General features: G+C 46.3%; 1 protein-coding gene across 1 annotated transcript in view; it reads right to left on the reverse strand.

Annotated features, from left to right (window-relative positions):
- The window catches only part of CNTNAP2 (contactin associated protein 2), a 1,111,520-nt gene that overhangs the window by 309,764 nt on the left and 789,137 nt on the right, over window positions 1–12,619 (reverse strand). Inside the window, exon 13 of the mRNA XM_081165093.1 lies at window positions 6,166–6,366. Coding sequence (XP_081021219.1) covers window positions 6,166–6,366 — 201 coding nt within the window. The remainder of the gene's footprint in view (window positions 1–6,165; window positions 6,367–12,619) is intronic.

Here is a 12,619-nt window from a genome sequence, read left to right on the forward strand (position 1 = left end):
GCTGCCTCTGGTACCAAGCCATCGTTGGGCTGTGCTTGTCCAGCCAACTCATGCCCAATACAACGGGCGTGTCAGATAGTTGAGTGACGTTGAAGCTGATGATTTCTCTGTGATTCCCAAGTCGCATCACCATTGGTGGCGTCTGCTTCACCACTTGCCCCCCGAGCAGCTCCCTGCCATCCACCGTGACAACCTGCAGGGGCAGTGTGGCCGGCAGCAACTGCACAGCGTGCCTGTCGACAAAGTCCTGTCCTATAAAGTCCGCATTGCTGCCTGAGTCGATGGTGATTGGCACGTCTATGGTGATTCCATTGGGCAGCTGGAGAGATGCTGTGAGCCTCACTACTGGTTTGGGCGGGAGGGGGTTCACGGGCTGTAAAATCTCTGGGGACTGCGTCACTAACACGTCTGGCTGGGCCCCAGGGCCTCTTCCTCCAGCCAGACTGCGTCGTTTCCCTGCTGTGGTCCTCCTTGCTGCGTTGCTGCAGTCACCATTGCCGAGGCTGCAGTGAGCTTGTGGGGCCTCTGGGGACACTCTTTTGCCATATGCCCTGGTTCCTCACAGACGTAACACTTCCTGTTCCCTCTAGGAGGCTTCGCTTTCACTGCTGCCGGTGCTAGGGCTCTGGTTGCTGACTGAGCCCTTGCACCTCCAACCTCCATAGGTTCGGCTCCTCCTCCTGGCGGAGGCGTGGATTGCGCCCGCGCTGCTTCTCTGGGAAGGAAGGAGGGGCCCCCGGCTGGTTCGCGCCCTCCACGCCCTTCTTCCCTGCTCCACGGACGTCCTTCCAGCCTCACCCCCACTGCCAGTGCCCTCTGAACGACCTCCTGGGTGGTTCGGGGTCTCTCCCCCCTCGCGATCTCATCTTTAATCGAGTTGTGCAGCCCCTCCCAAAAGAGGTCTCTTACCGGAGCCGAATCTCTGTCCCATTCCAGGGCACTGACCAAGGCGAAAAAGCGGGCATGATACTGCCTGACGCTGGCCCTCCCTTGTCTCAGCCCATGCACCTCCTTCCGTGCAAGATCCACGTCAATACTTGATAAAAAGCACCCATCCATCGCTTTAATAAAGGCATCCGCATTCTGGAGCGCCGGATCCTTATCTCTCCATAAATTGCGTAGCCATGCTTTCGCATCCCCATGCAGATGGGACATGATGAACCCCACTCTCTCTTGTTCATCTCTAAAGTCTTTATGCAGCAGTTGCAGTGCGCACAGTACGTCGGCTCTAAAGTTGGGATACTGTTGCAGGTTCCCATCGAAGTGAGAGACTAGCCCGCCTGTCCGTCTCGCCAACCCAATTCCCTCCTGCCGGGGTGTCTGCTTTGTCAGCACGTCTAACCTGACCTGGAGATCCCTGCAGGCGGCAGCTGCCTCCTCCTCTCTCTTCCTGGATGCGAGAACCTCGGTGTTCAGTTGTGCCACTGCTTTCCTGAGGTCCTCTATCTGCTGCTCAGCCGTCATGTCGTCTGCCGTTCGTGAGCTCGCTAGTAGGCACCTGTTTCTCTCCCCTCCTCGAGGCTGTAGATGCCCACAATGGTGAGACGGAGCTTACTGTCAGAGCTGCTTGAAGATCCTAGCTCACAGAGGATCACGCTAGCCAGCGATCATTAAGTAAAAGTCTTTATTGAATTACAGTTTCCATTCTCACGCTGCTGCGCGCAAACTCTACGTCTAGTAGCTAGATCGGCGAAGCTCCGTCTGAGTCTCCGCCCCGTGTGCACCAACTTAATATCCTAGCCTTGCTCCACCTTTTCCGCCTGACTGTCCTCCTCTGGGTCCCTCTACCCCCCGGGGCTTCTTCCTTCCGGGATTCTTCTGACGCTGACCCGGACCCTCCTGCCTCCTTGCGCCGGGCTTTAGGACCTGGTTCCCTTTCGGGGCTGCTTACTGCGCCGCCTTCCTCTGCATTTGAACTTGGCGCGCGCGCCCAACCTTCCACTTTCCTCTTAACCGTTTCTTCGCTCCCCGATGGAGGCGTGGCCACTCCTGACTCATGCCCTCCCTCCTGTGGTGAGCTGCCAGCGCTTCCCCCCTGGCTCCCTTTCTCTTCCCTGCTTCCTGGCGGTGACGCTGGTCCCGATTTCCAGCTGCTCCCCCCTGAGTCCCCTCTGGCTCTATCTTCCTGGGGTGCCCCCCTAGACTCCCCCCTTGCCCTGGCCACTGGTGCTCCTTTCTGTGAATCCTCTGATTCACTGGAAAGACTGGGAGATCTCGGGTCGTCGTCATCACTCATCTTTTCTTCTGCCTCCTCCCCTTCGCTCTCTGTCTCCTCCCTTGCCCGTGCCTCTGCTCCTAAACCCCTGACAGTTATGCAGCAATTTTGTTTACCAATTCCTTACACCCCACATGTTCATCTCTAGAACCCAAATATTCTGCTTGCTACTTTATTGCTTCTGTTGTGAAGTAAAAAACTTCTTTGTGATTCCAGATGTAATTCAAAGAGAATGAGCCTGGAATAATCAGGAGGAGGGAGAGGGTTTAAAACTTATTTTGGCTCATTTCTTCCAGTAGGTGGTATCATAACACTGTCGGCTTACGAAGAGTATGGCTGAAACCCATTGATCTTTTAGTCAAGTCCAAGCAAGCATTTTGATAATCAGTTCTAGATTCCTTGCCTAGAACTTGTCTAGATGTTCTTGTAATGGGCCTAATGACCAGTTCTCATTTGGTTTCAGCCTCCAAACACATTTTATAGGGCAACTGATGCTTCAGACACTATCGTCAGAGGATATGTGGGGTAGCAAATATGTTTACAGTAATGGAGGAGGATGAAAGCAACATCAACCTAGAACAAGAATACCAAAAAACAAAAAATCCTAGGCAACAACTGTTAAAGGCCTTCTGGTCTCATTTAGAGCGGCAATGAGAGCCAGTGTGGTGTAGTGGTTAAGAGCAATAGACTCGTAATCTGGGGAACCGGGTTCACTTCCCTGCTCCTCCACCTGCAGCTGCTGGGTGACCTTGGGCCAGCCACACTTCCCTGAAGTCTCTCAGCCCCACTCACCTCACAGAGTGTTTGTTGTGGGGGAGGAAGGGAAAGGAGAATGTTAGCCGCTTTGAGACTCCTTACGGTAGTGATAAAGCGGGATATCAAATCCAAACTCTTCTTCTTCTTCAATGTGTCCTGCTTTATGAGTACAGTCCTTTGTTTGCAGAAGTCCTCTATTTGAAGGGTTGCCTGGTCCAAGTCCACTTTAAAGAACCATAAGAAGGAAGAGTTGCCTGTCAACTTAATGGCAGAGTAGAGGTGAAAACTCTGCATTATATGACTAAGGAATTAAGCATCTAGGAAATCCTCACTCCCAGTATTCATGGACAAGATGCCAGTCTATATCATTTTATCCAGACACAAACATTCTTTCTCTCTTTCATACACCCACCCACACTGTCCCTTTGTCCTGACTCTGACTGCCCTGGGCTTTGCTTCTCCTCGGGAGTCTGGCCTGCCTGCTTCTTGTCAACCAGCTGACCTTGGATCTTCTTCTGCTCCTGCTCTGCTCCTCTCCTGCTCTGAGCATCTGAGGCAGCCACAAATCTGCCTCCACCCTGGCTTGCCGTGGCTGCCTTGCCCTTGACCACCGCTGTTATGGTGCTCGGTGAGCAGCCTTAATCACTATTGCATCACCACCTGAGGGAGGCGGATCAGAAACTGCCACTTCCCAACTAGAGAATTGTCAGTGTATAAAATGAAAGTTGCCATAGCTTACTGGACTGGCCGGTGCCTCCTGCTCTGGCACCTTAGAGGGCACTGCCTTGTCTCGGACTGACACCAGCCTCCTCCTCCTCCTCATTACAACAGAAAGGAATGCTTCTAGGTACAGAATGACATCTGACACGAGTGTTTTTAAACCAGTTTCCCCTCCATATAAAAGTACAAGCACACAGCAGTTGAATTGACTTAGCTGGATGCTCTGAGCATCTGAGCAGGAACTTCTCTTGTGATTAGGGCTGGGCGATATATCAATATATCGTCAAAAACCATTTTGAAGCCCATAGCGTGGTATCGGTTTCATAATTTTTGACCTGGTAATATATTGCGAATCGTAATGTGTGTTTGGACTGAGCAATATATTGTCCAAAACCAGTTTGAAGTAGCAAATCATGATGTGTGTGTGTGTGTGTGCTATTCAAAAACCACAGTGAGAAAAACCATGAAGCCAGCCAATGCATCTCTTGACTCCGCATTCCTTCTTCACGTTAACTCTGCCAGCTCAGCTCTCCCCTCCCTAATGCAGGGGCAGCAAATCACAAGAGCAGCGCAGGAAAAAATCACGATGCTAGAAAAGACATGAAGCCAGCCAATGCCTCTACATAGCTCCATCTTTATTTCAGACATTGTGATATATTGGTATATCACGATGTTTAGGAGGTGATATATTGAAATGTTGAAAACCAACTATTGCCCAGACCTAGTTGTGATATGGCTTAAAATATCATCACCCTACAAAAGCAAAAACCATTTTTATGTTTTTTATCTAGTCCCCCTGCTCCACCTGCACGCACGCCAGCCCAGTGTGATTTATTTGTAAAATTCTCCAGGAGAAGAAGCCACAGAATTTTATATTCTAAGATAAGAAGTGTATCATTATGTATTATAAGACAACACTCCCAAAGAGTAAACAGAAGAGGAGGATAGGGACAAAAAGGAGCTGGCCACTTGCTGAACAGAGCGGAGGAACAGGCTATTTACAGAAGAAATGCCTCAGCTTCTGCTTTTCCACTGTGTAAATCACCCATGTAGGATGTGCGCAGACTAGCCACTGGCGGGATGTAAACAATACTTAAAATGATCTGCATTGATTTGTTTTTCCCTGTCTTTCTCTTTGGAAACAAAATGTGTTTGTGTGCTTGTGTGTGGTATAATAATGCATCTAATTCTCTGAGAACATCTTGTGTGCCAGATCTAAAATATGTGTACTTCAAAGAAGACATAACAAAATATAATAGGGATTCTCTCTGTAAACACCTCCCAATTCTTTGGAAACTGCCACCCCTCTAAAATTAGCAAGTTAGGAGAAGCATAGCTATTGAAGACTGTCAGCCATACAATAATAGTATCATAGGATTGTAGAGTTGGAAGGGACCCCAAAGGTCCTCTAGGTCACCCCCTGCAACACAGGAATCTCAGCTAAAGCATCCATGACAGATGCCCATCCAACCTCTGCTTATAAACCTCCAGTTCTTTTATCTTTAAGGTGCTTTTTATAACCTGTAAACTTTGACTACCTGAGCAAAGTGAGGCCTTTGGTTTACCTCACACATTTATCATTCCATGTTTGCAAGTTTATTAGCATCATGCTTTTATGTCTCCCTGAGGTATCAGGCTGAAATTGGTACATTTGTTCCAAGTGCAATTCTGTGCTTCAGATTGAAGCATGCCCATTTTCCAGCGAGGAAGGCAAGATGCAAAACACAAAATACGGTATATTGTAATGCAATTTCTTCCTTGAAGATCATAATTAAAGTGGAGGTGCATGTTCAGGACACAACAACACACACCAAGCTTGTATTAATAGCCATCCAAGCTCCCACAAGCGCTCACACGGAGGGGGTCAAAAGTCTGAACTGGAAGACAAAGAGGAACAGGACGTTTGAGACACTCCTGCTTCTGTTTTGCACCCAAAGAGTCTCTAAACAAGACCAGGATCTTGTTTTCAGTAGAAGGACTCAACTCTGTGACATCTAAAATGCTAATAACAGGGCACTGCTGAGTATGGCCTTAGTGCATTTCCTTCCCCACTGAGTAGCTCTCTCCCACCTAAGACTTCCAGGTCAGAGGGTGTGGCTTCTAAGCAGATGCTTGGAAACATCTTCCTTTTTAGAAATCAGCTTTCTGTACAGAAGCAAAGATGGCAACAGCAAAAATAAAAATTCTTACAAGAGTTGAATGTGGGGATGGAAGAGGCTACTTTTTGTATTCACTACATTAAAATTAGCTTATGGAAATGGCAGCACAACTCATCCCAAACTGAATAAATATTTCATCAGCAGCACAATATAGAAACACACAAAAATGACAATATCATTAATAAGGTAGTACAAATAAAGGACACCCCCCATCCCAAGTGGGCTGGATTACTAGAGCCACACCAGGAAGCACTTTGGATTATATTTAGGCCAGATGCAAAACCAGGACACTTGTTGAGAAAATGGCCTGCCTACCTGGGGTGTTCAGCAGCCTTGACATTTTGCAGGTGTAGGAAATGAACTGCTCACAATACTCAGCACTGCTTGTGATGGCGGAGATCTGATCCATGGTGGCACTGTAATTCAGCTGCAGCAAAGCATGCTTCTCCGGCCTCTTGCTCACCACCGGGGAATGTTCCTGCAAATCATGATTCACAGTCGTCCACACTTTGTCCTCTGAAAGAAAAATAAAGAAAAACAATTCAGTGTGCCAGAATCATCACTTATCATAGAAAGGCCACCTGAGCAGGGTATGAGGCCACATGTCCTTTCAAAATAGGGCCACCTAGGTCTCCTTGACTCAGCACTTTAAGTGCCATGGAGAAGAGCCATCGCCTCCCTTTGCAGCCCCACATTGGTTATAACCACTCCTTTGACCTTGCCAGACAGAAACATGGACAGGGTCACGGGAATGACACCCCCAGAGCTGGTGATCAAATGTCATCATCATTCCCATTAAGCCCACCCACAGCCTGTGGGAAGCCCAGGGCAGATCTTGCTGCTGACCAAGGCTGCCTCATGGCCTGTAAGGAGATCAATGCATTGCCTGCCCAGGAAGGGAAGGGATTCCCCAGCAACAGATGATGTCTGTTTCCCCTTGCTTTATTGTATGTTTTTCTCACTCTGCAAATGAAACCCATCAAAGAGCAACTTTTGTGATCTTCCTTGCCAGTCTGAATCCAGAACAACTACAATACTGCCTTTGGCAACCAAAACCTTTGGCAGATCACACTCTAGGTTTGCTTATATGAAGTGTTATTTTCTTTTCTGGTTCCTTTCTTTTCATTTCAGGAATGAGACTACCACACATATCTTTTTTAAAAAAATGATATTTATTGAATTTTTTTTAGAATTACAAAAGAAAACAAGGTAGAAAAAGAGAAAGAAAGAAAAAACCAAGAAAAAATAAACCACATCAAACAATACAGATTAATAAAAATCAAAATCAAAAAATAACACAACACAATCAAAAGACAAAAATGTACCACAAACATTTAAAAACAAATCCAATATTCTCAAAACCTTAACTGTCATTACCTTCTTTCTTTGACCTCCTCCTCCTCCCTTTTTTTGTATCCTAGTTGTTAATTGTCGCAGCAAATCCTTTCCATATTTCATAATATTCTGTCATTACATTACCTTAATCTATTTTAATCTTATCTTACTATAAAAAACCTTAAAGCTTAAAACTTAAGTCTTTTACCAATTTCTCATAACCATAATATTCTTACATAATTCTTTAAATATTTTTACTAAAGCCAAATAATTTCGTTCCAACATTTTTCTAACATTCATCAGTTTTATAAAACAATCCTAATAGAAAAAACACAAAAAAACACAATCCAATCTTCATCCAGCGTCTCTTCCTCCTGGTACCGGGTTTTGTGAGTCCTTTCTATCCCATCAATCTAGCGCATTAACCTGGTAATCTTATATCCGAGGCCCTTAAGTCCCTTCCATGTCTCTTCCGCGGCTCTTCTTTTCCATAGTCCACACTGAACTCCATGTGGTATTTAAGAACCTGTTTCAAAGTCCCTCCAAAATTAAGAGCCCCCACAACCCCAAACATCTCACGGCCCATTACCAGACTTGAAAAGTCCAAACATCCCTGCATAGGGGGGGTCTATCCAACCCCCCATTTCTAAGCCAAACCAAACTTTATCTTTCCAAATCTGGCTTTTTCCAAGCTCATTTGTCAAATCCAAAAACTCATGTTCCTGCTGGGCCGCAGCTCCCTCCATCTCTGGCGCCCAAGATTCAGCAACATCCTCTTCCCTCATCTGTTCTGTCAGGGCACGCTCCTGATTTGATTCCTGGGTGGGCTCCATATAGTTTCCCACTGCCTGTTCAAAATTTCTGATCGCACCAGTCATTAAGTCCGTCTTCTCATGTAGCTGTTCCAATAGGGCACTTGTTTTACAGAGAGCATACAACAGAGCTTCTGAATACATTGTCCTGCAAGGTCAGAAGTCTATTCCCACGATCCCTGCTTGGCAGGGGGTTGGACTCGATGGCCCTTGTGGTCTCTTCCAACTCTATGATTCTATGAGCATAATCTGTAGCAGCTGCAAGCTCCCCGATTCAGAATTGGTTACAGTTTCACAGGCTCCCTCTAGGGGAAAAACTTCTATTTGTTCTTTTCTTTTAAAGGCAGATCTAACAACAAAGTTTCCTTTTTCAGTTATTTTGTCAATATTTGTTCCTTTAAAATGCGAAAGGGAACAATGGAATCACTATGTTTCTCTTCTTTTAGCTATCTGTCAAAAACGTTTGTCTCTGGTCAATGAGCTTCAAAAAACGTCAGTCCTGACACCCCGCTCCAGGATCAAGACGGTGGAAAGTTACTTTGCTTTACACTCACTTCTGCAGGTTTAAACAGTCCAGAAAAAATCCCCCCACTTCTCCTGCTTCCGAAGGGGGTTCAACAATCTTAAATGGTGAAAGTTAATCCTTTACAAGCGATTTTCTGAACTCTAGTTTGCCATGTCTTTGCTTTAATCTATCTACAAAGAAACGGAAGGCTGACTTCCTGTTTAGACCTTCCCGTTTCAGTGCCAAATTGAAATAAACTTCTAGGTCCAATTTTCCTTTCTACTCGCAAGTCCTTATTTAGAGTCCAATTGTCCGAAATTTAAGTACTCACGGTGATTGTTTTAACAGCCAAATTGTCCCAGGGAAAAGGCAGCGCTCTCCGGCAACGGCTGTGTGGCTTCGCTCCACGGAAGAAGCAGTTGACTCTCAGCACCGCGCCACTTCCCCCTCTTCACTCCGGAGCCCGTTAGTGGGTTCCTTTGCGGGTTGGGGGGCGCTAAAGGTGCCCGCCAAGTCCCATGGTCACAGGCTTCATCCGCCTGTGATTTTTGAAAGGGTCCCCGCTTCGCCGTAGCGGAAAAGACCTGTTTCCCGTGGAGCTAGTCCCTCCAGATCAGAGGGAGTCCACCATTACCGATGGCGCCACCCCGGAAGTCTTCAAGACTACCACACATATCTTAATAAAGCATGCCATGGTAAAGTGAGATTAATCTTGATTAAAGTTATATAAGGGCTGACGACCTAGTGTTTATATAGCCTGCTTCTTTGCTCTGCTGCCTTCATGCAGCAAGATGCTTTGTGGCCTGTCAACGTTTATTATATCATAAAGCACTTATCCAAGTTCAGGTTCTGATGGGATAATAATGCTGCTTATTAGATCCCCGAGGGAGATGGTAGGTTTTTCCTTATTGCTTGTGGGCTATGGGTAAAATGAGCCAAAAGTGAACTTGCCAATGGATCTGAGGGATGCTTCATATTTACCAGCACCCCGATCCTTTTATTAGGAGGCTGGCAGCTAATGCACAAGTCCTAAGGGTAGGGCAGAAGACAGGGAAATGTGAGGTGGCAGCATTGGTAGAAACTTGGAATGGATAGATGCCCTCAATTCGCCCCTACTCTTGCATGTGGGGGCCATTGGGGAGGGGGGATGAGCAGAGGAGGATGGGGGGAGAGGTAGACCCTTCGCTTCTTTTATTGATTTATTAAAGCCTGGCTTTTTGGCTAGCAGCTTAGCAGAGAAGTTCTGCCAGCCATTAATACAGTAGTGCCCCGCAAGACGAATGCCTCGCAAGACGGAAAACTCACTAGACGAAAGAGTTTTCCGTTTTGGAGGTGCTTCGCAAAACGAATTTCCTATGGGCTTGCTTCGCAAGACGACAATGTCTTGTGAGTTCCTGCTGGTTTTTTCCCCCTCCCCCCTTTTTCTAAGCCGCTAAGCCGCTTATCAGCTGATCCGATCAGCAGATAAGCCTCTAAAAGCCACTAATAGCGCTAATAGCGCTAATCCGCTAATCCGTCAATGGGCTTGCTTCGCAAGACGAAAAAACTGCTAGACAAAGAGAATCACAGAACGGATTCTTTTCGTCTTGCGAGGCACCACTGTATTTACTATGGCCTTAGAGGGTCACACTAGCATCCTTTCCAGAGGTGGGGGACCAGGCAGGCGGAATGGCAACAGTGGGAACAGAGCTCTGCTGCTGCCGCCATGCCCCCTGCCATAGTCACAGGCAAAGCCATTGGGTGATCTCCGCTTTGCTTCCACTTTTGTTGGACGCCTGCCCCAAAGGCACTGTGCACACAGAAAGGAAAAGAGTCCAGCTCTACTAGAAACCACAACTGGCAGACTTCTCCCTTTTATGCAAACATTACACTTCTATGCTCCTTGGGCAACAGTCCCAGGTTGTCCAAAGCTCCCCTGCACATCCAGACATCCTCTTCCTTCTGCCCAATACGCCACAGCCCTATTCCTTCCTTCCTTCCAAAACTTTCAGAGCAACTTAGTTTTACTCTACCTTTCAATCAAATGATTCTCAAGACAGATTGCAACAAATTCTAATAATGAAAAATACACACCGAAACAGCCCTGTGTTCTCCTGCTCATGAACAAGGTCAGAATGTGCTTCCCTTCAGTTCTGCTGTCTCAGAGAGTCTTATAGGGCTGCCATACACCTGGACATATCTGGAATACTGCTCTCTCTAGCTGTTTCCCGCTGGAAATTGGTCAAATGTCCAGGAAAATCTGGACATATGGCAGCCTATGGCAGCAGTGTTGTTTTTGCCAATTTCCCATAAAAATAGCTCAAAAACAGCAATGTTTTTGCAATAAAAAGCTCAACAACTTTACAAAAAAAGAGTTCTTTTCTGTCTGGATTTCCACTGTTTGAAATATGGCATCTTGCTAGGAAAACTATCTTCTAATGCCCTGGAATAACATTTATATGTTTTCAGTACCATTTGGGGAGGCTTTCCTTTCTGGCTGGCATGGAGAGCTTGACGCTCACCTTGCTGGCTGGGAAATGGATCCAGGCCCACCTGCAAGATTGGCCAATCACAGGCAGGCTTGGAAGCCAGGCCTCCTTTGGGGGTGGGCCTGACTGAGCAGGGAGGCTTCCCTCAGGTCCACTCCCAGGATACTTAAGATGTCCTGCCCTTGTCATGCATAGCTGTCAACGTTTCCCCTTTTTTAAAGGGAAGTTCCCTTATTCGGAATAGAATTCCTCGCAAGAAAAGGGAAAAGTTGACAGCTATGGTCATGGCATCTAGTTTCTTCCTCATCAGATCATTTGAGCATTGGATAGACCTTAGTCTTGGGTGGAGGGGAGGGTTATAGTCTCTGCCTGCCCCTCCAAAGGTAGGGTATCCCATTAAAGGGATCCAGGAGGAGCTGCTTTCATCCAGGTGTCCAGCACCCTTCAAGGCGGCAATCCCTGTGGGAGTCCCCCTATTTGTTGTAAGTCATAGGAATCCCCCACTGCCGAGTTGACCCTTGGCGTCACTTCTGGCAGTGAATGGTTGCCTATGCTAAACATCTTACATCTGTCATCAATAAGGTTTTGGCCTTATTTGATCCAATCTAAGTTGTTGTGTCCATCACTTGGGAAAGGTGCTACAGGGCTGGCTACAAAGCTACTCTTTCCGCACCTGTGTTCCTGTGCTCTACTTGGCAGATTGGGAGAGAAGCCTATAATTATCTCTCCCAATCTTCTTGTCCCTGTTTCTACACAGAATTAAAGGGGGAGCAGAAATCCCTTGGGATTTTGGCCACATACGGAAATCTCACTGAAGCTCTTAATTGGAATTTGCAATATAACTATATGTGACAAACTAGAACTGGAAAAAGAAAATGGATGGGGGGGGGTGTTACGAAGCTTCCAAATCAAGGCATTCTCTGCAATCTGGGTTATCTGGTATGACTGTTGTGGACTATATAGTCAAGAAGACAAGGCTTTAAAAAGAAGAGTGCAAATAGTTAAAGGTCACAGTTTAAGTAGAGCTGACTGCCCAGCAATTCATCTTGACCCACCATTAAAAAATAAATAAATCAGTTTGTCAGGAAGATGGGAGTGAAATTCATTTCAAAATGGGACTTGGGTGCTGTTTTGCAAGGGCTTCTAAAAATGCAGTCCATGCTTCTCTTCCTCAGTGTGCCTCCAACAGTTAATAATAGACGAAAGGCAAAGGTCTGTCTCAACCGGTGCTGCTGAGTCCCTTGTGAGGCCATATGGCATTTTGCATGAGCGCTAAATTCACTTAGCCAAGCAGATGTGCCATACAGTAGCTGAGCTTATTAAAAACACCGGAGCCGGTGTAAATACACTTTGGTCTATTCTCTGTTAATTGTCATCTCAATTAATGAGAAGCATATAGCTTTATCTAATATATGAAGCTAAAGATTTATGCGAAATTATTAAGAGATTATTTTGACATTGTGATTTCCACACACCCCAGAAGCCTTTGCTAACTAATGTGGATATGAAGAATGCTAAGGTCAAAGGTGAGAGACATTTCAGTACCATTGTTCGCTGTCCTTGAAGCTACAGATAATTGCATCAACAAACATCAAAGGCAAAGGGAGCCTTGCATTCTGCTTAAACTTAAGGAACTTGTTTAATGGTTA

Source organism: Podarcis bocagei (genome assembly GCF_964188305.1).
Source record: "Podarcis bocagei genome assembly, chromosome: 12".
NCBI classification, from domain to species: domain Eukaryota; kingdom Metazoa; phylum Chordata; class Lepidosauria; order Squamata; family Lacertidae; genus Podarcis; species Podarcis bocagei.